Here is a 21,133-nt window from a genome sequence, read left to right on the forward strand (position 1 = left end):
AATGTTTTAGTAGCTGGATGCAAAATCATACTTTTTACCCTATTTTCATCTTAAATGTTCTTTTTACAAAAAGCCACATTTCTACATTTGTGGGAATCCCTGAACAGCAATGAACCATGGGCTAACTATGCACCCACGTTTCATGCTTTTATTTAAATAAAAAATAAAAATGGTTCTCTTGATAGAGTACATACCATGGTTTGTTAACACAAACAGCTCCATGAGGACCAAGATGTTATCAACTCAAGTTTTGGATAAAGTTCTGGAGAACCACCAATCAGGGTTGGGTTATAACTACAACCTCAACTTTAGTCATCTTCTGAAACACTGTTAGATCCATAGCCAAAAGAAATATAAAGACATTTGCCGAGCCATAGTTCTACCTTAGGAATGACATTTAACAAAAATCAGTGACTGGGTAAGGAGGGAATTTGTCGGAGAAGTTACTAAAATGACACATAGTAATTCTGATTAGATATAGATATCATGAGGTGGGAGAAACAATTCATGGGACAACTGTATTGTGTTTCAAGGACGGGTCCTACATGAGACAAGGTGACCCCTACTTTGTCATAGAAATTCCAACTCACTCAATGTGAATTATGAATCATAAAGATTCTATGTTTCAATGAACTGTTTTAACTAATACAGGAAAGAACAGTGAAATAGAGTTGGGAATAGTGGACGAGAAAAAAACAGAAATGTGTCACACAAAAAAAATGTAGTTTTTGTTTGAACTTTTACAGGTGGTGTTACACATTTTACATATATTTTATATGTTGTGCAATACAATATGCTCATCTATTTACATTCACTGATACACTCATTGTATTAAGAACGTTTGGTGGCCGAATTCTTACTCCTAATCAGCTCAGTCATTACCAATTTGTTTTTGTTTTTTTTTCCTGATCAGAGTTATTTTTTTTTATTGTTGTTTTTTTACATTTCTATGAGTTGTGGTGAATAAAAAAAAAAAAAAGGAATTGGGAAATTATGAGAATTGTATGTATCACCTATTATATTTAGTGAGTCGGATTACCGGTGGGACGGGTTGAAGGGGGTGGGTGCCAGTGATGAATTGTGTCACTGGCACTGCCCAAAGGTGCGGATCCATGCAGAATTAGGGCAGTCCTGCCCAAATTACAGGTAGCTCATCCTGGTGTGAATACGCACTAATAAAGCAGACAGACCCACTGCGAACAGCCAATGCCGAGAGCACTGCTTCAGTACTCTATGTACGGACCTAGTGTCCTGAGTGTAACCAGAGTGCTACTAATGATGCAGTTTAAGAAAGTTGGGACCATTAGTAATGTTGGGAGGCATTATGGTATTAGTGCTATGTCTGGGCTCTATTGTGTACGTTTCCTCAGCTTTACAGTGTAACACAAGGGTGGCTTTAGTCACATATCAGAGAGCAAGCCTTTTGGTCTTGTTGGACATTTTTGGAAAGAGACCCTCATTTTGAACTATATGTAAATCAGTCGTGTAAAATTAAGTAGTCTCAAAAGGAAGGTACTGCACTACAAAAACATAATTGTTAACATGTGTAAACAAAACGCAACACTAATGACTAGACCCAGAGACCTAACTGCAATTTGGCTGAATTTGGGCAGATCAGGGCGATCAGTTGAATTCCCGGATGCCGAGTCGATATAAACCTGAATCATGAATCAAACAAGCAGTGGATTCCGCATTCCAACCATGGCTCTAAAATAAGAGATGATTAATGGGAAAAATAGATTGATGGGGACAGTCACTAAATGTTGATGTTATTCACAGAGCAAGTGAGAAGTGAGCAAAAGAGGGAAAAAAGGAGGATCAGTACAAATAATCTATATTTACAAATTATATATTTAATAAATGTATTATACAGAAATAGTTTTTTTTGCTGATTCTCCTGTTTTTCACTCTATTGGTTACTTTAGCTCACTTGATTTGTGTACCAAATAGCAGGAAAATGCTCCTATCAATGTATTGCAAGTATACACCTCATTCGTCTTGATTCGGTGGATTTATTTCCAGGGTCAAACCCACAATTCATTGGATACTCTGGCAATAAGAGATCTAGGGCCTCCCTCTGGGTGCAAGGATTTTTGGCTACTGAGGCATAGATCAGGGGGCATAACAAGAAACTTTAGACTCCCAGCAAGAATCTGTTTCGCCCCCCAGCTCCTTACCCCCTGCTATAGAGCAGTGTTGGCCTATAGGTAGATCCTCAACTGTTGTACACATCCCATGATGATTTGAACAAAAATGAGCTGCATGGTCAAGTTGCCAGAAAGAAGCCTTTACTGCGTCAATGCCACAAAAAAGCCCAGTTACAATATACCCGACAACACCTTGACACGCCTCACAGCTTCTGGCACACAGTAATTTGGAGTGACGAGACCAAAATAGAGCTTTATGGTCAATAATTCCATCCTTACTGTGAAGCATGGTGGTGGCTCACTGATGTTTGGGGGAAGTGGGGTATGAGCTCTAAAGGCACTGGGAATCTTGTGAAAATGGATGGCACACTGTAATTTGTAGTGACGAGACCAAAATTTAGCTTTATGGTCACAACAAAGCTTATAGTGAAAAGAATACCATCCCCACAGTGAAGCATGGTTGCGGCTCACTGATGTTTTGGGGGCACTGGGAATCTTGTGAAAATTAATGGCAAGATAAATGCAGCATGTTATCAGAAAATACTGGCAGACAATTTGCATTCTTCTGCACAAAGGCTGCACATGGGGCGCTCTTGGACTTTCCAGCATGACAATGACCCAGAGGACAAGGCCAAGCTGACCATCTAGTGGTTACAGCAGAAAATGGTCAAAGTTCTGCAGTGGCCATCACAGTTTCCTGACCTTAATATCATCGATCCACTCTGGGGAGATCTCAAAAGTGCGGTTTATGCGAAATGACCTGGAGGCATTTTGCCAAGACGAATGGGCAGCCCTATCACCTGCAATAATTAGGAGCCTCATAGACAACTATTACAAAACACTGCATGCTGTCATTGATACTAAAGGGAACAATATACAGTATTAAGAACTAAGGGTGTGCAGACTTTTGAACAGGGGTCATTTAATTGTTTTCTTTGTTGCCATGTTTTTTTTTTATGATTGTGCCATTCTGTTATAACCTACAGTTGAATATGAATCCCATAAGAAACAAAAGAAATGTGTTTTGCATGCTCACTCATGTTTTCTTTAAAAAAATGGTACGTATATTACCAAGTCTCCAAGGGTATGCAAACTTTTGAGCACACCTGTACACACAGATCCACTACTAGAGATACACACACAGATTGACATACATAGAGAGTTACAATGACACATGCATTGATACATACACTGGCACACACAAACACTGACACACAACCACAGATGAACAGACACACACAACAGACAGACACATATGCACATGTACACAGACTAATACACACAAACACTGACACAAATGCACAAATACATACACTGACACACACAACTATTGACACATATGCACAGATGCATATATTATTACACATGCACAGATCCATACAATGACATACACAAACACTGACAGACATGTACAGATGCATACAATGACACACAAACACTGACACACATAAAAAACACTTACCTTCTCTATCAGGCCAAATGAGACTGCTTGCACCTTGTCTCCATCCCTTGTGTGGTGGAACCCCAAGGCACCACTTGCCCTGGTGGTCCTGTGCTGCAGTTGCTGTTACGTGGTCCGGTGGTATAACTGACACTGTCCACACCTTCTGGTAACCCTCTATGATATTGACTCCTTCGCAGTTTTGGCGCACAGTATTGAATCAACGCTGAATGGGAATCCCCTCGACGGCGCTGTGACACACTAGTTGAGTGCCAGAGCCGTCAGGGAGGGAATATCATAGAGAGTTACCAGAAAGGGTGCACAGTGTCAGTTACACCACCACCTGGGCCTGGCTGAGTAGAGAAGTCAGCGCGGGACTCTTTGCAGGGTAGCAGCAGGTGAGCAAACTATGTAAGCTGCCTGCTGCTGCCCTGCTTGCAATTGGGCCCCCCTAACAGGCAGAACTCTAGGGCCAGGTCACAGTTGCGACTTCTGCGACCCTGGTAGTTCCACCATTGGCCTAGATGCATTGGTCGCCCCCCACTTCACATTGCACGCACTCTTCTCCCTCTTGATTGTGCGACTCTCACAGATATTATAAGTTTGCTGCATAGCAAGAATGGATGTGTAACAGCTGCACAGTTAGGACTACCTCACATGCAGGACCCCTATTTAGGGACAAAGTTACTTTTAGGTAGTTACTCCAATCAAAAACAGTGTTCAAATAACAACCCCTTCCCCTTTAAAATAAAGCAAATTTAGTGGCACACTTACACTGGTGAGTGAGTGTTGTGAGATTGTGAGGGGTCTTTTCCTGGTGTAGTATGTGTATAAAGGAGACTGTTTGCTGTGTACTATATGTGGGCTCTAGTGTGTATGCATGTCGAAGCACTGTAGAAATTGTGTTTACTTAGGGGCTGTAGAGTGTGTGTTGGTAGGGGCTGTAGTGTGTGTGTTTTAGGGCTTTAGAGTGTGTATAATTTCCAGGACCCTGGTAAGTTGTCAAACTGTTCTCAAGCTACTTTGAAAGGCCCCAAAGTGCTCCTGGCACCATTACCACTACAGTAGGCTATAGGATTCTTGGAGTGTTCATTTAAAAACCTGCATGTGTGTGGGTTGATACCATGTGTGTTGTAAATGAGGGGAGATTTTGGGCGTTGTCTAGGTATAGAGTGGCTGTAAATGATGTAGCTATTGTAGTGTTGTAAAGGTGCTGTGTGTGATGTGTGTATTGTGGCTCTGTATGGCTGACTGTGTGTTTAGTGAGTTTGTTTAGGGTGTGTGTTGTCAGTGTGTTTACTTGTGTGGTGACTGTGTGCTATGCGTAGGGTGATTGTAAGTGCAGTAGCTGTAGGTGTTACTGAGCATGCGTACAGTGAGGGATGTATGTAAGTAAATGTCAGTAGTATGTGTGAGTTGTTATGGGTAGCTGTGACCAGTGTGTGCTGCTGTGGGTATAGCTGTGAGTGATGTGTGTAGCTGTGAGTGATTTGTGTGGCTGTGAGTGATGAGTGTGTGGATGTGTGTGTAGCTGTGAGTGATGAGTGTGTAGCTGTGAGTGAGGTGTTTGACTGTTAATGGGTAGCCTGAGGACGCTAGGTGAGTAGAGAGAGGAGTGTGAAGTGTGTAGGGAGTCAGTCTGTGTCCTCCCAAAATTTACAATAAATTATTTGTCCTCTCCCAGCTAACCTTAGGTAAGGGACACACTTCCCTATTCCCTGGTTGGCTAGTGGTTCAGTATCTGGTCCCTGGTGGCCCAGTGGTTTAGTTCCTGGTCGCCCAGTGATTCAGTGTTCGGACCTTTGGACTCTGGTGGCCCAGCAGAGCCTGTGACATTTCTTTCCTCTTCACCTGCCTACTCCCTCTCCCCCACACTGCTCTCTGACAATGCGCAGGGAGGAAGCGAAGTGTAATCACTTCCTGCCAGCGCAAAGGCCGCTCTGATCATTGCTTAATGGAAGTTTATGGCAACAAACTTGGGAACTGCTGGGCACCTAACAGGTTTAAATATGGCTGCTGCCATGCGCGGTTACCATCATTAAAAAAATAGCATGGCAGCTGGCCTGTGCTGTGGGGCCACAAACCCAACGTCAAGATGGAGGTTTCGCTGACCCCTCACTCGCCCGGGCCCTCGAGCATTGCCTGAGTGACCTGAATGATCATTCTACCCCTGTTTATTTTCAAATCTGGATTTCGGTATGGAATTTCTGAACGAACTGAACCAACACATTGCCAAAATTTGGGCATCTCAAAAAATTGTACATATACCGGAAAAAATGGCTCTCCCGAACTGAATATTCTTACAGTGCACAAGGCTACCAGCCACGGCAGTGGGTCTTCAAAGATTTAGCTTTAGCATGTTCTTCTAGTTTTCCACTCGGAGACCACAGTTGCCCAGCCCCAGCTATTGTATAAAACTAACCAAAGAATGTTATATGTGAATGCTATAGATTTAGGTAGATTTAGGTAGTTACAATTTGTTTTGCTCTGATTTGCTTACAGCAATATTCTGTAGATATTGAAGTTTTTATTTAAATTAAGTAACGCTTTCAGGATTATTTACTAAATTGAGAGTTAAAAGTTAATTTCAAATTTAAGGTCAATATATCCACATTGGGAAAACTCTCGATGTCAGCTCTGCTCTTAGTTTGGTTACTCGGGCCTTAGGTTTTTAAATTAACGTTTAACTCACTTTGAATTCCTACTTTAGTGAATACACCTTTATAGAGTTATTTGCTAAAGTAAAACCTGTCAGGAATGCAAAGTGAATAAAAATTATAAGCCGAAATAGACAAGCATTTGCCTATGTTTGTCTAAAACTTGACATTCTTTTTTAATTCACTTTGGGTTAGTGATAAATACTTATTTTTATGTTTGCAATATCTGTGGTGCATTTTATCTTTTACAATTATCTCTCACATTGAAAAAGAAATATTAGTCATCAAATAAAACCAATCCCAACATTTTGCCTATAAATTATTTAGTTACATAGTAGTCTAGGTTGAAATAAGACTAAAGTCCATCTAGTTCAACCCTGAAGCCCATTCTTGTATGCTGTTACTCCAACTGAAGGCAAAAAAAACTATTGTAGACATTTCCGATTATGCCACAAAGAGGGTAAAAATCCTAATCAGATTTCTCCTTGGAACAACAAGCTGCTCACATACATATTAATTATATCCTTGAATATTCAGTTTTTGCAAAAAGCATCTAAGCTCTTTTTTTTTTTTAATATATATACATATGCAAGCTGATAAGACAACCTTTTAAAGTAGAGAACTCTCCATCTTTATTGTTTATACTGTAAGGGACCCTTTCCTTTGCTGTAAGTGAAAACTCATTTCTTCCAGTCTCAGTGCACGACCTCTTGTCTGTTGTATATTACTAGCAAAACTGTTCGCACAATGTGTAGATTGACTTGATGTCCTTTAAAGATTATATTTTGCAATTCAGAGAAAAGGCAGTGTTTACATTGCCCCTAGGGACACCTCCAAGTGGCCACTCCTTAGATGGCCACTGGAGGGGCTTCCTGGCTCAGGGCTGCACAGTAAGCAACCCTGCCGTTCAGCATCCCCACGCTCTGCATGGGGATGCTGAATTTTCCTCATAGAGATTCATTGATTCAAGGCATCTCTACGAGGAGGTGCTGATTGGCCAAAATTGCGTTTGGCCCCGCCCCTTGCCGATTTTAGCTAATCCAATGCTTTCCATTGGATTGGCTAAATATCGGCAATGTTGATAATGTCACCATGGGGGCGGGGCCAGCGGCGGCAGACCCCTGGAGAGCTGAAAATAAGGTGAGTTTTGACCCCATTCTGAGGGGGCTAAGGGGGGGAGCAAGTCACCTAAATGGTGGGTTTTCACTATAGGGTTAGGAATACATGTTTATGTTCCTGACCACATAGTGATCCTTTAATGGGAGTGCTGGGGCCCAAAATTAGATTTATCAATGTATCACAGACACATTTGCAGCAAATTTTCAGCAAACATTTGGCGCTGTTGAACATATCTGTTGGGTATTTCTGTTTCTGCTCTTGCACTTTGTCTTATTAGATTGCCCACCATCTTTCAGCTTTGCAATAGATTTATCAATATACAAACATACAAAATTAAGCCCTGCCCTCAAACTCCCACTACTCCTGGCACGATGACTATAGCACACATCAGTCCCGATGCATACAATACAAGAAACCGAAAGTTACTTGCACACTATTCCAAATCCCCATGCACATTTTAACAACTGGAGGGTTTTTAGTATCACTCCAATGGCCATTCAAGTGTAAGCTCTCCTGCCACGTCAAGGCAAAACTTCTTCTACGCTAACAATGCAGTTATTTAAAAGTGCATAGGGATTTAGGATAGTGCACAAGTAACTTTTTTCTTTGGATTTATCAATATGTCCGTTACTTTTAATGAGAGCAAAGTGTGCTGTTTGACCTATCCTTTTCCCACCATTCTAAATTTGCAAGGGAAAGTTCTGCAAAACTGGCAGAATTCACTATAAAGAAAAGGGTTACTTTTTAGATCACTTTGAACACTTTCATAAATACAATGAAACTTGTGACAGAATTTACATGTCACTTTTCAGAGCTCTAAATAAATGTGATATTCCCCACAGAACTCTAATGTATATTCCTCACAGTATTTCGTACTCCCTAGCTCCTAATCCGGTGTTTGGGTACTGGGAGACGTTATGCCCTGGTGCTGTCCAACTGACGCAATTGGAATTGGTGGGTTTGCTAAGCGCCAGTCGCAACCCAGAATTAAAGGTAAAGGGACAAAGATAATTTTGGAAGAGAAAAGAGAAAGAAAAAAAGTATGCAATAGTGTAGTGCTACTGTTATCTCTTCTGTGGTTTTAAATGTGTACCTGTATAGATGGGCTACCAAGTCACATCAATTAGAATAATTATAGAACCTATTGTATAAGTATATATTTATATCGTCCAACCTGTCCTCCATATTGTTTATTCCATATTTTTAATGAATGTGTGCAATATTTCTAAACAAGATTCTAAAGCCATTCCTCTACGATCAATAGAAATTTAAATTAAACAAAACAAAACAAAAAAAGTCTCGCTGACAAGCATAAACTAAATTCATATACGCAAGGGACATTCTACAATGCACTGAGACAGATCTTGGCCAGTTTTTCCAACATCTGTATCCTGCCTGAATGTGCATATCATTTGTACTATACATTCTCAACCACCTGCCCAGGCAGACATGGGCATTTGACACTTGGAAAAAAAAAAAACTAAAAGAAAAAAAAAAAACTTGTAGCACGTATCATCAAGAAAAACATCATTGTTTTTAAGCTCTCTTATCTCAGTGCTCCCAAATATCCTGTTTCTTCGTACTGCTGTAACCAGGGCCAATAGAATCCTCTTCCTGCCATTGGCTGACTTCATTTCCCACAGTTAGCACAATCTCATCCGCTTCAAACAACTCGATCAAATCTACTTTCTGGTCAGTGCGAAGCATTAATTATTATAACCGATAATTAACAAATCCGCAAAAGTGATTGGAAACATGGCAAGCACCATCAAGGTAAGATGGCAATTTTATTTTATATTCGTTCTATCATTTTCAGCAACAAGTTCTTTCGATGCTTTTATTTTCTTTTCTTTATCGAGAGAGATAAGTTTGAGTCGGGCTACACCCCCATTACCACAATAGAAGGCAACAAGATTTCCTCTGCATTGCTTAGTAAATTTCCTTTTTCCTATCCCGACCATCCGCAAGCTTTAAAAAGTCAATCTCTGCAAAAAAAAATATTTATTTGTAATTCCATGTTCCATGTCGTGGAAGTTCAGATAAATTTGGGATTTTCGTTTTTTCATGTTTTTTATTTATCTTTTTTTTTTCTCTTTTAGTATGATATGGTGCACGTTGTAGTACTACGTGTTGTGTGTTTTGCTTTTTTGTGGATTGTTTTTATTAGACTTTTTTCTGCTTGATTAATTTTGTATTGTCTTTTTATTTTAATCCTTTTCTTTAAAGCATATTTGGTAAATTACTCCATTGTATCAAGGCTGTTTATATGATTGTTTTCTTGGCATGTTTAGAAAACATTTACAAAGAAAATGATTGGGGCTAATCCATGTTCCCAGTCACTAAAAGAATTGGCTAATATTTGCTGATATTGGATTTGACAATGAATGTTTGATGTCTTCTATACTGTTGTATGTCGTTGTATTTTCATTTCATGGTTGTCTGTACAAGGTACATTTTCTTTGTACATTTTGAAGGTATATTTCAAATGCAGAAGAGATAAATGTTCTTTGTATTGCATTGTCTAGTTGTAATGACTAGAAGAGTTGCCACTCTTTTTAATTATATTTATTTTGTGAAGACACAATGTTAATGTGTACCGTGCCCTCTTTCAGTTGATCTATAGAAAAATACTTTTCTGTGATGGAATTGAGTAAACGAGTCAAGTATCTGCACATATACACACATTTGTGCATTCTACTTCCTAGACATTTTTCTATGGTATCACATCAGGGGAATTTTATCAAATGTTCCATTTTGCTGGATCGAACCGTGCATTGTCTGACAGGGCTTGAGAATGTTGGTTGATATAGTAACTGTTTCTAGAAGATATGTTAAATGTTCCAAATTGATACAACGGTAATGCTCATTAACTACTAAGAATTCAGTTATATGTTGGTGTGATATTTCAGTGAATTGAACAGTATCTCAGACTCGCAGGATCTATTACAAACAGTCCTTAATCGTTCGATGAACATGGTTCAATCAAGTTGGGCAATTATAATTTCTTGATGCCAGTATTTACTTGGGAACAAGTAACAAGTAACATTCTGGTTAAATACATTTTCTTTAATACATGCATGATAACAAAAAATGAATTGGCTATATTTTCGTCTTGTGAAACTTTGCATGTTTTTCTAAGTTCTATGTATATCTAAATATATGCCGATGGGAATTTATTATATCAATCAAAGCATACAGATAAAGTCTTAAGTAATCTGTTTAATGCGACGGTAGTTGAATTGTGACTTTAAACTATAGTTTAGACACTTTTAGAATTAAAATTAATTTTTTTGTGGAACTTTTACAGCTGCACTCAACGCATTGCTTTGCATGAATTGATGCATACATTTAAAAAAATGAAATTAAATAATTTGCTACGTTCTACCAATATTATAAAATTGCTGAATATTAATTTTGCAAACGATCCATGTAGGTAGATGGTTATTTACACTCATTCCCAACAGGCAGGAAAAATTTAAAATATAACAAACATTTAAACAAAAAAAAAAAAAAAGAATTGTCATAATGATAATTCAAAGATTCAACAATAATACAAATACAAAGAATACTCGAAATGCTTAAAACGGTATTGTAAACATTGTCAAAATTGTTTTTCTTTATTATTTTTAAAGTACAGAAAGGAGACAATGGTTGGTTTGGCCGTGGAAAGTCCACTTGTCAAAAACAATGAAATCACAAAGCATAATATTTATATCTTCTCTGGAGCTCTGGTCTACTGTGATAAGATATTTTATTGTTTGTACTTGAAAAAAGCCCGAACAAAGTTAGATCTGTATTCAGAAACTCAAACATATATAGAGTCTGTTTACATGAGGGAATGGAGTCATAAGTTTAATTTACTAGTCAGATATACAGACATGATTAATATAAATATATACAGTATGATAGTGCAAATTTATCAATTTCATACATGCCAACTGTCCTGGATTACACGCCTCAGTACAGAGTTTTAATTCTCAAAATATCTAAATATTAACCTTAAAGTTTAAAGTTAATTTTAGAGCTCAAAGCTTCTAAAAAAAAAGAGCTCTACTATATGTTATTTTATTTCATCATTATTTAATGTCCATTGCTGTTTGTTTGGGTTTGACAAAGGAATTGCAACATTTGGACTAAAATAGGTAATTTAAAAAAATAAATTGATTTCTATAAAATTTGTATTTCCCTTGTCTACATTTTTCCGTTCTCAGTTTAGTAAATATGTCCTGTTAGTAGAATTCTGACAGATATGAGATTTATGAGATGAGGTTTGGGCAGTAAACAGTGAACTGAGGAAAGCTGGAGAACTGACTTGCGTACGTAAACCAAAATAGGGAAGCTGGTCAAATCTCTAAATTTATAAACCTAGAAATATTTTTTGTTTCACTGTTGCAAATTTAGACGACATTTCACAATTGAATTGATATCTCCCCAATAAACTGATTAAATAATACAATCTAAATATTATGTATTTACAAAGTAAGAGATGATTACTGTAGAGGAGAATCACTTGGCAAAGCTTAAGTTTTCTCACCTGTCTAAGAAAACTCAAACATTGCCTGATATTCACCTTTCAGTATAGCTAAGATAATCCTGTGCTTATCTCACAATAGTTAGGCATGATTGGTGTGTTAACCTCTCACACAAGTAATGCTACCTCAATATTAACTAGAATTTCAGAGACATACGGTATGTAAATTATATTCTAAGATACACATAATACTTTTCTTTATTTTAAGGTTACATAGATGGAGCTTATTCACTAAACAGCAAATTATGGGAACTTTGGAAACTTCTGCCAAAATATAAGAAACCAGCCGAAAAAGGATAACGTTTAGTTATCAAATTTTCCAAGTCTTCTTTGCTGGCCTAAATGTTGCTGGTGAAGTCAGTTGTCAAGGTCATAATGCAATGCTAAGTGAATAGACACCTTTGTACTTCATCATATTTATAGGGTAACCGTGCAGTTAGTGCTGATGTAGAAAACAATGTGTCCTTCTAAGGATGACAATATCCCATGGCCACCTGTGGCAATGACTGTATAGCATCAGGAAGTTGTAAATGCGCTCACAGTAGCTTGTTCTGGAACTGACATGATGGTCAGCGCTTACTTCCTCTTGGGTGGATCACTAACTACTGGAATATTATGTCTCCTCTGAGCAAGGTTATGATGACGATTGATGATGACCTAATGGAATTATGATGACTTTTATCTCTGATAAAAAAAAAACTGAGACTATCTATCTATCTATATATCTATCTATGTCTGCCTGTATGTTCATGCCTATCAATAATTGGAGGTATAGACAGGTGGGTCACCAAGGCTGAAAGAATGACAACTTTGGGCACTGCGTCAGCCTGGAGTATGTGAACGCCAATAGGATTAGCAACCTGTCTGGCTGCCACCACTCAGTACAGGTCATACTCAGAGAGCTTCTGAAGTGTTCTGCGCGTGGGCGAGTCTAATGGTTCACACTCCCTATGTTGATTGCAGGCATATTCTGGTGTCCATAAAATTCAGGACACCAGGAAACAAACTTAGTGGGACAGTGGGACGGTCCCACCTGGCCTGGAACAGATGGTATGCATGGTTTGTCTGCTTGTCTATGTGTCTGTCTATTGTTCTGTCTGACTGCCTGTCTGTCGATATTTCCATCTCTACAAGGTAACGTTTAGAGGGAAAGAGAGGAGCCAGTGCACTATTATGCTAAATAATAAGCAATGTGGTTTCCCATATACTGCATACACTGATTTAAAATATGGTGGATGAGCTCACTACTACAAAATGAAGAATTAAAAAAACAAAAAAAACATAATAACCAACAAATCACTCAAATCATTAAAGTTGCAGAGACTTGCATAAAGATTTAGCCCTTCTTTTACAAGGAAATCCTAGCTTTACCCACAATGCAAGTTCCTGGTTAACTTGCACTTTCACTCATAGCTTTCAGTATGAGAGACTGTGAGTTATCCACACAGAGTTCCATTAATTAAACAAATAATTATTAGAGCTATTCAACAAGGTAATAAACCGGCCTCTTTGGTAACTTTATTTATTGTCATAAACTATGCTACTGAACTACATGTCACATGGGAAATATGGGATTTTCTCCACAGTCGTAAAGAATACATTTGGAGGACCAGGATTGGCTAATAATTTTCAGCCACTTCCTGGTCCCTTGATATCTTGTATACCTATGGCACAAAATGTAAGTCCTTCTTCAATATTGTATTTTTTTTTTTTGCATATTTCAAAATATAATTAAAATGGATGAGTTTCAAATAGCTGAGTCTCCCTATAATGACACCAAGGTCTACTATTAGTTATTCATTTTGATTCTGTACTGCGCTTGGTAAATTTTATTAAATATTACAATTACCCTTTGAGTGACAGGTGGTCTCCAATCCTCTGCTTATTTACAAACTTTTTTTTTTTTTTTTTTAAATGCTCTAGTTAGCAATTTGGCTGCACAGCATAAACCGTGCATCTTTTATAAATAATTTCTGATCAGAATAAAAACATTTAATATTCAATATTTTCTGTATTGTCGTTTAGTGAATACATCCCCTTATTTCTTTAAACAGTTGTGTTTTTGAAAGGCAATCAAGAAGAAACAATAAGATATTGCACAGTGCAAACTGTTTTTTTCTGTTTAGCAGATGGTGTGGTTCCAAAGTGCTAACTCATGTGAGTCTAAGTGACATTTTGAGGTTTGTGGTGATTACACAGCTTTGTTGTGCCTAATTTTTGTGACTTAGGGCAATTTGTGAGTGTTTAACTGACATATATAATTCTAACCGCAGTCTCAGGAACAAAACAAGAGAAGAGAAGTTTGCAGAATAATTCTTAAGAGTGCATTTAGGAAGAAGTTAACCTAGAATAAAACAAAAATATATAAAGTGAATATATATTTACAATTATATATATTTACAATTCCTCCAGAATGCCCTGCTGGATATGCAAATGAGTGCACAGGATGAAGGCTAAAATTAAGGTAAGCAGCAGATTCTGGCATATGTATCTTCCCATGATGCATTCCTGTGTATCACATGTTAACATGCATGCTTGGTGTTGTACGTGCACATATGCACGCTCACAATGCTCACACGTGACTTGTGCACAGCTAAAAAAAAAATTTAGGTTATCTGAAAACCGTCCATGTGGCTTTTTATTTCGGAGACATTCCGCCCATCTGAGTTGGTTTAATGGAATAGGGGTTTTCATCCACACTTTTTCCCCACCACAACTCTGTTGGTATGTTCTTTAGAAGTAACGCCAAGCCTCCATAGCAAGCCAGTAGCCAACCTCATGATGATGAGTTGCATTAATAATATCAGGAAGTATTACTTTACTGAGAGGGTAGTGGATGCATGGAATTGCCTTCCAGCTGAAGTGGTAGAGGTTAACACAGTAAAGGAGTTTAAGCATGCGTGGGATAGGCATAAGGCTATCCTAGCTATAAGATAAGGCCAGGGACTAATTAAAGTATTTAGAAAACTGGGCAGACTAGATGGGCCGAATGGTTCTTATCTGCCGTCACATTCTATGTTTCTATGTTTCTATGTTTCTATGTTTCTATTAACAACGAAACGGCTGTCCATGAGTGGTCCACTGGCTTTGCTCCTCTTCCTGAGTTGTGTTTCAAAGCTGTTGTATGCAGCAGACACATGCTCCAAGGAATCCATGTATAAAGTGCAATTATGAGGCAAAAATGTGGTTCTTTGTTGAGCTCATTTGCATACGCCTACCCAGAATCCCTTGAGGTAGTGAGAGCACTATTAAAGTGAGATGTCTGTGGGAAAAGCAAGTCTCATGGCTGGACTGATGTGTGTATAAAGAGGCAGCTAAATAAAGAGACAGCTTCTATAAAACCATTTTCTTTCATTTTACGTGGGATACAGTTTCTTATCTTCTTACAAATAATATAGAAATAAATTCTGGGATGACAGATAATTGGGCGATTTAGTTCCGTTGAATGTCACTGAGCTGCCAGACAGACTAAGGGAATCTTAGCTAAAAAAAAAAAATCTCAGCTGTTCATTTCTATCTTTACATTGGCTTTCTCGCGTGAGTGAGCAATGTGAGGGCAAGAGTACAATAGGTGAATATAAACAAGAATATAAGCAATCATACCAAGATCTCATTTTATATGATATGGTGTGTTGGTGAGAGGGCCCATGCTCAGGATTATTGCTCCTCTAGTTTAGTCCAAGCACAACCAAGGTCACACATTGCATAGTTTCTTTTTTATCTCCACCTACTAAATTCAGCGACAAAAAAGGGCCGATTGCATAGGAATGATTGACAGGGAGCCAAGATGGAGGCAATCAGTCCCAGGAAAGATGTAAACACAGCAGTACGGATTTCTGCCTTTAATTTTATTTTTCAGACCTCATAAGCATTCCGATTATTTATCAGACTCCAGCTTGTAACATTGTGCTATGTTTAGGCAAAAACAACTGATGAGCTGTAGCCGTAGCTGGTCTATTTTAGGTTACATTTTGTCAATTTGCTGCGGTTAGGTGTATAGTGAACAAACACAATATTTCATAAATAAAGCGGATGAGTGAATGTAAAATTAAAGATATTGACAAGTGACATTTTCCGTTTTAGTGAGACGCGGTACTTTATTTTGAATGTTTTTTTTATTTTTTTCATTTGTTTTTTTTACTTGATCTACCTGAATTCAGACATGTTGAGCAATGTGTACGTTTATTGAATAGGCCACTTGGAAATTCTTTCCCTGCATTGGCTTTTTTTCAACTAACATTACAAATGTCAAGTACATATACGTTTTGTGCATAAACCAATTAAAAATAAATGTTTTAATTTTTCAACAAATATTTTCTTTAAGGTATATTTAATCTGCGGTATAAATGGTTTTACAAGTGGTTCAGTGGAAGGCTTTAACCCCTTAATGACCAAACTTCTGGAATAAAAGGGAATCATGACATGTCACACATGCCATGTGTCCTTAAGGGGTTAAAGTCACTATAATGGATGAGGATGTGTGACTGGTATTAAAAAAATAAAGTTTTAGAGTAAAATATGGTTTCTCTTCAGAGTAGATCTTTTATTGCACCTTCTATTTTTTTTTTTTTCAATTTATTCTTTATTGAAATTTTTTCACAGTTAATATAGAGCATAAACAGGGGTACAGAAAGGAAAAAAAGGGGGGGGTGTTGGGGAAAGTGTTGTTAGGTTCAGCAGAACCTCAGATTTTTCATATATTGCACATCATGTTAACAAGGAAAAATAATACAGAAAAACAGAAAAACATAAACCGTTTACAGTAGAGTCTCTTTCATTGTAGGTGACATATTAATCCACATCCTTTTAACAATGTACATTGAAACTGTTTGACACAAAGCTGGCTTCGTTGGCCGTGTGGCCTTCTCTTCCTCAATTTTAGAATGGGAAAAACAACACATTACCAAAAGAAAACCTATTACTCTAGGAAAGGTATGAGCATCTGTGTGCTGACAGTCTGCGTGTTTGCTAGTCTTTAATATAGAAGTAGCCCTTGCCCTTATTGTTATTTAAGGCTCGTTTGGGGGTACATGATACCTTTGTGTTGTCAATCATTCTTCTCATCTTATAGTGTCTTACTTAGCCGTTAGTGTTCGTGTGTTAAGAGATTGGGTCTCTTTGTTCCCACCTTGTATAAACAAATCCCACTCTTGTCTGGCCTCCAGAAGGTGAGTCGGGGTAGAGTATGTGGTCGTGAGTTTAGTTTCGTATGTTAGATTTAGATCAATCTGAGATAGGAGCTCTGTTGAGTTAGGACAGGTGGTCTGCTTCCATGCTCGTGCTATCAACGTGTTTGCCGCTATTAGTATGTGAAATAGAAGTGTCTTGTGTGCTTTGTGGAGCTCATCCGGGATCATGAAGAGCAGACCATTCTCGGGTTTTAGTGCTATGTTCGTGTGTAAGGCGTCATTAATAATCCCCCCCACCTTCTCCCAGTATCCTGTTATCTTTGGGCACGTCCACCAAATGTGGTACATGTTTCCCACCTCTTCCCTGCATCTCCAGCATAGGTTTGTTGTGTTTGGGTAGATTTTAGCTAGTTTGGTTGATACCAGGTACCACCGATACTGGATTTTTCTCATCAGCTCCACGTGTGAGGAGCATCTTGACCTTCCTTTGTGTGCTGTAAAAGCTTTTTGCCATTGGTCATCTGTAAATCGTTTGTGTATGTCTCTGTGCCAGTCCTCTTTGAGATTATCGAGTGCGTCGTTTGGTGTGCTGTCACTTAATGTTGCATAAAGCGTAGAAAACATTTTTTTCGGCATATTGCCTGTTTCACTTATTTTATCTAGTATCTTTAGGGAATGGGAGGAGGTTTTGCTAGTATTGTCCCCTAGTAGGGATTTTATCTGGAGGTACGAGAATATGGTGCTACTTGGCAGGGTGTATTCTTGTTGCAAGTCAGGAAAGTGTTTGACTGTGCCCCTACTTACTAGGTGGCCCACTCTCGTGCATCCGGCTTGTACCCATGGGCGAATGTTTATAGTGGGGTTGGCTATAGCCAGACTCTGCATTGGTGTCTGTAATGCCCATTTTTTATCATGTCCCAATTTCCTTAGTGATGAATCCCATTCTTTCAGCAGTAGCGCTGTTGTCAGCAAAACTTGTAGTGGTTTTGGTCTTAAGTTGTGTGGTACCCAAAACAAGTATTTTAAGCCTTTATGACCTCCCTCGGCAGATTCTATCTCTTCCCATTGTGGTCTTTCCCCTTTTTCGCTCATTTCGTGTGTCTGCAAGGCTGTTGACATTAAGGCGGCTTTATAGTACAAGTGTACATGCGGGAGGCCGAGGCCTCCATGTTTCAGTGGTTTGCATAAGAGTTTTGTGGCTATTCGGGGTTTTTTGTTTGCCCATACAAATCTCGTGATTATTTGTTGTAATTTATTGAGGTACGAGTTTGGGAGGAAAATTTGTAGAGTGCGCAATAAGTATTGGAACTTGGGTAGTAGCATCATTTTTATGGCCCCCATTCTACCTATCCACGACAAAAATTTGCCTTCCCAGCTGTTCATTGTGTCCCCCATCTCCCGCAGTAGTCTACCATAGTTTAGCTCTAGCAATTTCGCAGGGTGTTTGGGGATTTTTAGACCTAGAAAAGTGAGATAATCCTCCCTCCAATCAAACTGAAATCCTTCCTTAAGTTGGGTCAGTATTTTAGCAGATAACCCTATCCCCATAGCTTGTGTTTTAGTGAGGTTAAGCTTGTAGTAAGAGTGGTCCCCATATTGTTTGATTTCTTTGAGAAGATTGGGGAGTGAGATGAGTGGTTGCGTGAGCGTCAGAATGACGTCGTCCGCAAACAGACCTGCCTTGTATTCTGTATTTCTTATCTGTATGCCATGTATATTCGTATTCTCTCTGATTTTGCTGGCTAATGGTTCAAGGGCCAGGATGTAAAGCAGTGGTGACAGGGGGCATCCTTGTCGTGTGCCATTTGTTAGGTGAAAGGGCTCTGACGTGAAGCCTGAGTTCAGGACCTGTGCTGTAGGTGCGCTGTACAGTGATTCCACCACTGCTGTGAATTCTTGTGGTATCCCAAATTTAGTTAAAGTTGCCTTGAGGAATCCCCAATGCAGCCTATCGAAGGCCTTCTCCGCATCTAAGGATACAAAGAGGCCTCCTTGTCCCTGTGTCTGAAGTTTGTGCAGCAGGTTTAGTATTTTCCTCGTGCTATCAGATCCCTGTCTTCCCTTTACAAATCCCACTTGATCCCGGTGTATGAGATGTGGTATGATCTTCCCTAGTCTTGTTGCATAAAGTTTCGCGAAAATTTTCGCATCAGTGTTTAGCAATGAGATGGGTCTAAAGTTTTGTGGGACTGTAGCGGGTTTATTGGGTTTCGGCAGTGTGACTATATGGGCCAGCGACATGGCTCGTGGGAGTGATTTTGTGGCTGTTGCATAGTTAAGAGTCGAAGCTAAGTGGGGTGCCAGTGTTTCGCTAAACGTTCTGTAGTACAGGTTCGTCAGACCATCTGGTCCAGGTGATTTGCCTATGGGTAATGTTTGAATAACCGATCTGATTTCTTGGGCGTCTATTGGTTTAGTTAAGTCTGCTTTTTGTTGTGCTGTGAGTTCTGGTAGAGTTATCTGTGTCAGGTAATCTTGGATGCCCGTTTCTGTAGGTTGGACAGTGTTATCATCTTCTTTCAAGTTGTATAGGTTATGGTAGTATTTGGCGAATACATCGCTTATGTCTTTGGGTTTGGTAACTTTTTTGCCTTTGGCGTCTAGGAGGTATGCTATTTTCTGGTTAGCTTGTTTCTTTTTGAGGTGGGACGCTAGTAGTTTGCTCGCTTTATTTCCCTGCATATAATGATTTATTTTTAGTTTCACCAAGTGTGACTGAGTTTGTTCTAGGGCCTGTTGGTGTATTAGTTTGGATACTGTCATTATTTTTTGTTTAAGGTCTGCTAGTGGATGTAATTGGTTTTGGGAGTTGAGATCATATAATTCCTTTTTCCATGCACTAAGTTTTGTTTGGGTGATTTTTTTAATGTGCGCAGCTCTTCTTATCAGTAGGCCCCTAATCACTGACTTGTGTGCTTGCCATAAGGTCGCTGGTGTCACCTCTCCATTGTCGTTAGTCGCAAAGTACGCGTTTATATCATTTTGGAGATCTTTATTAAAGTTCCTGTCCTTTAGCAATGTGTTATTTAGCTTCCATGGGCTACGGTGTTTAAAATCATACGTGTTTTTCATGTCTAAAGTTACTGGTGCATGATCTGACCAAGTGATCTGTTGTATATCACAAGCTTGTATTTGGTCTAAATGCGAGCCTGATATTAGGAACCCATCTATTCTAGAATAGGAATTGTGGACGGCAGAAAAATGTGTAAATTGCTTGGTCTCCGGGTGTGTGATTCTCCACGAGTCGTAGAGATGGTGTTCGTGTAGGATTTTTTGCAGACTTTTGCATTGTCTTGCTAACGGGCGATGCCGGTGGCGGTGTTGTGGTAACGTGGTGTCTAATTTAGGGTCTAGTATGTGGTTGAAATCCCCGCAGATCACCATAATGCCTTTTTTGAGCTTGTTTAGTTTATTTAGTACGCTGCGCAGAAAGTTTCCCTGGTTAGTGTTAGGCGCATATACACTCACTAAAGTATATGGCATATCGTTTATCGTTCCGGTTACTATGACATATCTGCCTCCTTTGTCCACTTCCTGGGTGTGTGGTATGAAGTTAATGTGTTTGCTTATAAGTATGGAAGTACCTTTTGATTTGTGTGGTGACGTTGAGTGGTATTGGTGTGGGAACTGTACTGTCAAGATCTGTGGGTGATCGTTATGCCTAAAATGTGTCTCTTGTAGGCACAGTATATCGACATCTAGTGATTTAATCTCTCTATTAAGTAGGTGTCTTTTCGTGGGGTTGTTTAGCCCCCGCACATTATAAGTACAGATCTTCACGGTGGTTTCCTGTGGTGTTTTGCTGTGTGGTGTACTGTCAGTTCTATGTTTGCGACACCCTGCACTCCTTCCCAGCTTTTAGAGCCGAGTGAAGGTGTCTGTTGGGCTTGGAGGTGTGAGCTCCTATGGTCCGGTCGTGCCAGTCCCGTAATTCTACTAAGTTTTGACTCTGCTAGTGTCAGAGATATCTGCGTTGGGCGTCCCCGTGTAGCCTCTACTACTTCGTGATTATTGTTACAATGACCTTGTGTAGCGGTATATGAATAAACCAAATAGGGAAATAAAAAATAAAACTTAACAACTCTAACATAGATATATACAACATTAAA

At 39.0% G+C, this 21,133-nt stretch overlaps 1 protein-coding gene across 2 annotated transcripts in view; it reads left to right on the forward strand.

The window, feature by feature from the left end:
* Window positions 1-21,133, forward strand: part of ERG (ETS transcription factor ERG) — a 214,836-nt gene that overhangs the window by 130,026 nt on the left and 63,677 nt on the right. Inside the window, exon 1 of one of the 2 annotated variants that reach the window (XM_063447282.1) lies at window positions 8,923-9,137. The exons of the other annotated variant lie outside the window; for it this stretch is intronic. Coding sequence (XP_063303352.1) covers window positions 9,120-9,137 — 18 coding nt within the window. The 5' untranslated portion in view covers window positions 8,923-9,119. Of the gene's footprint in view, window positions 1-8,922; window positions 9,138-21,133 lie in introns of those variants that run through there. 2 annotated transcript variants of the gene reach the window in all.

The sequence above is a fragment of the Pelobates fuscus genome, chromosome 1 (genome assembly GCF_036172605.1).
Source record: "Pelobates fuscus isolate aPelFus1 chromosome 1, aPelFus1.pri, whole genome shotgun sequence".
Lineage (NCBI taxonomy): Eukaryota > Metazoa > Chordata > Amphibia > Anura > Pelobatidae > Pelobates > Pelobates fuscus.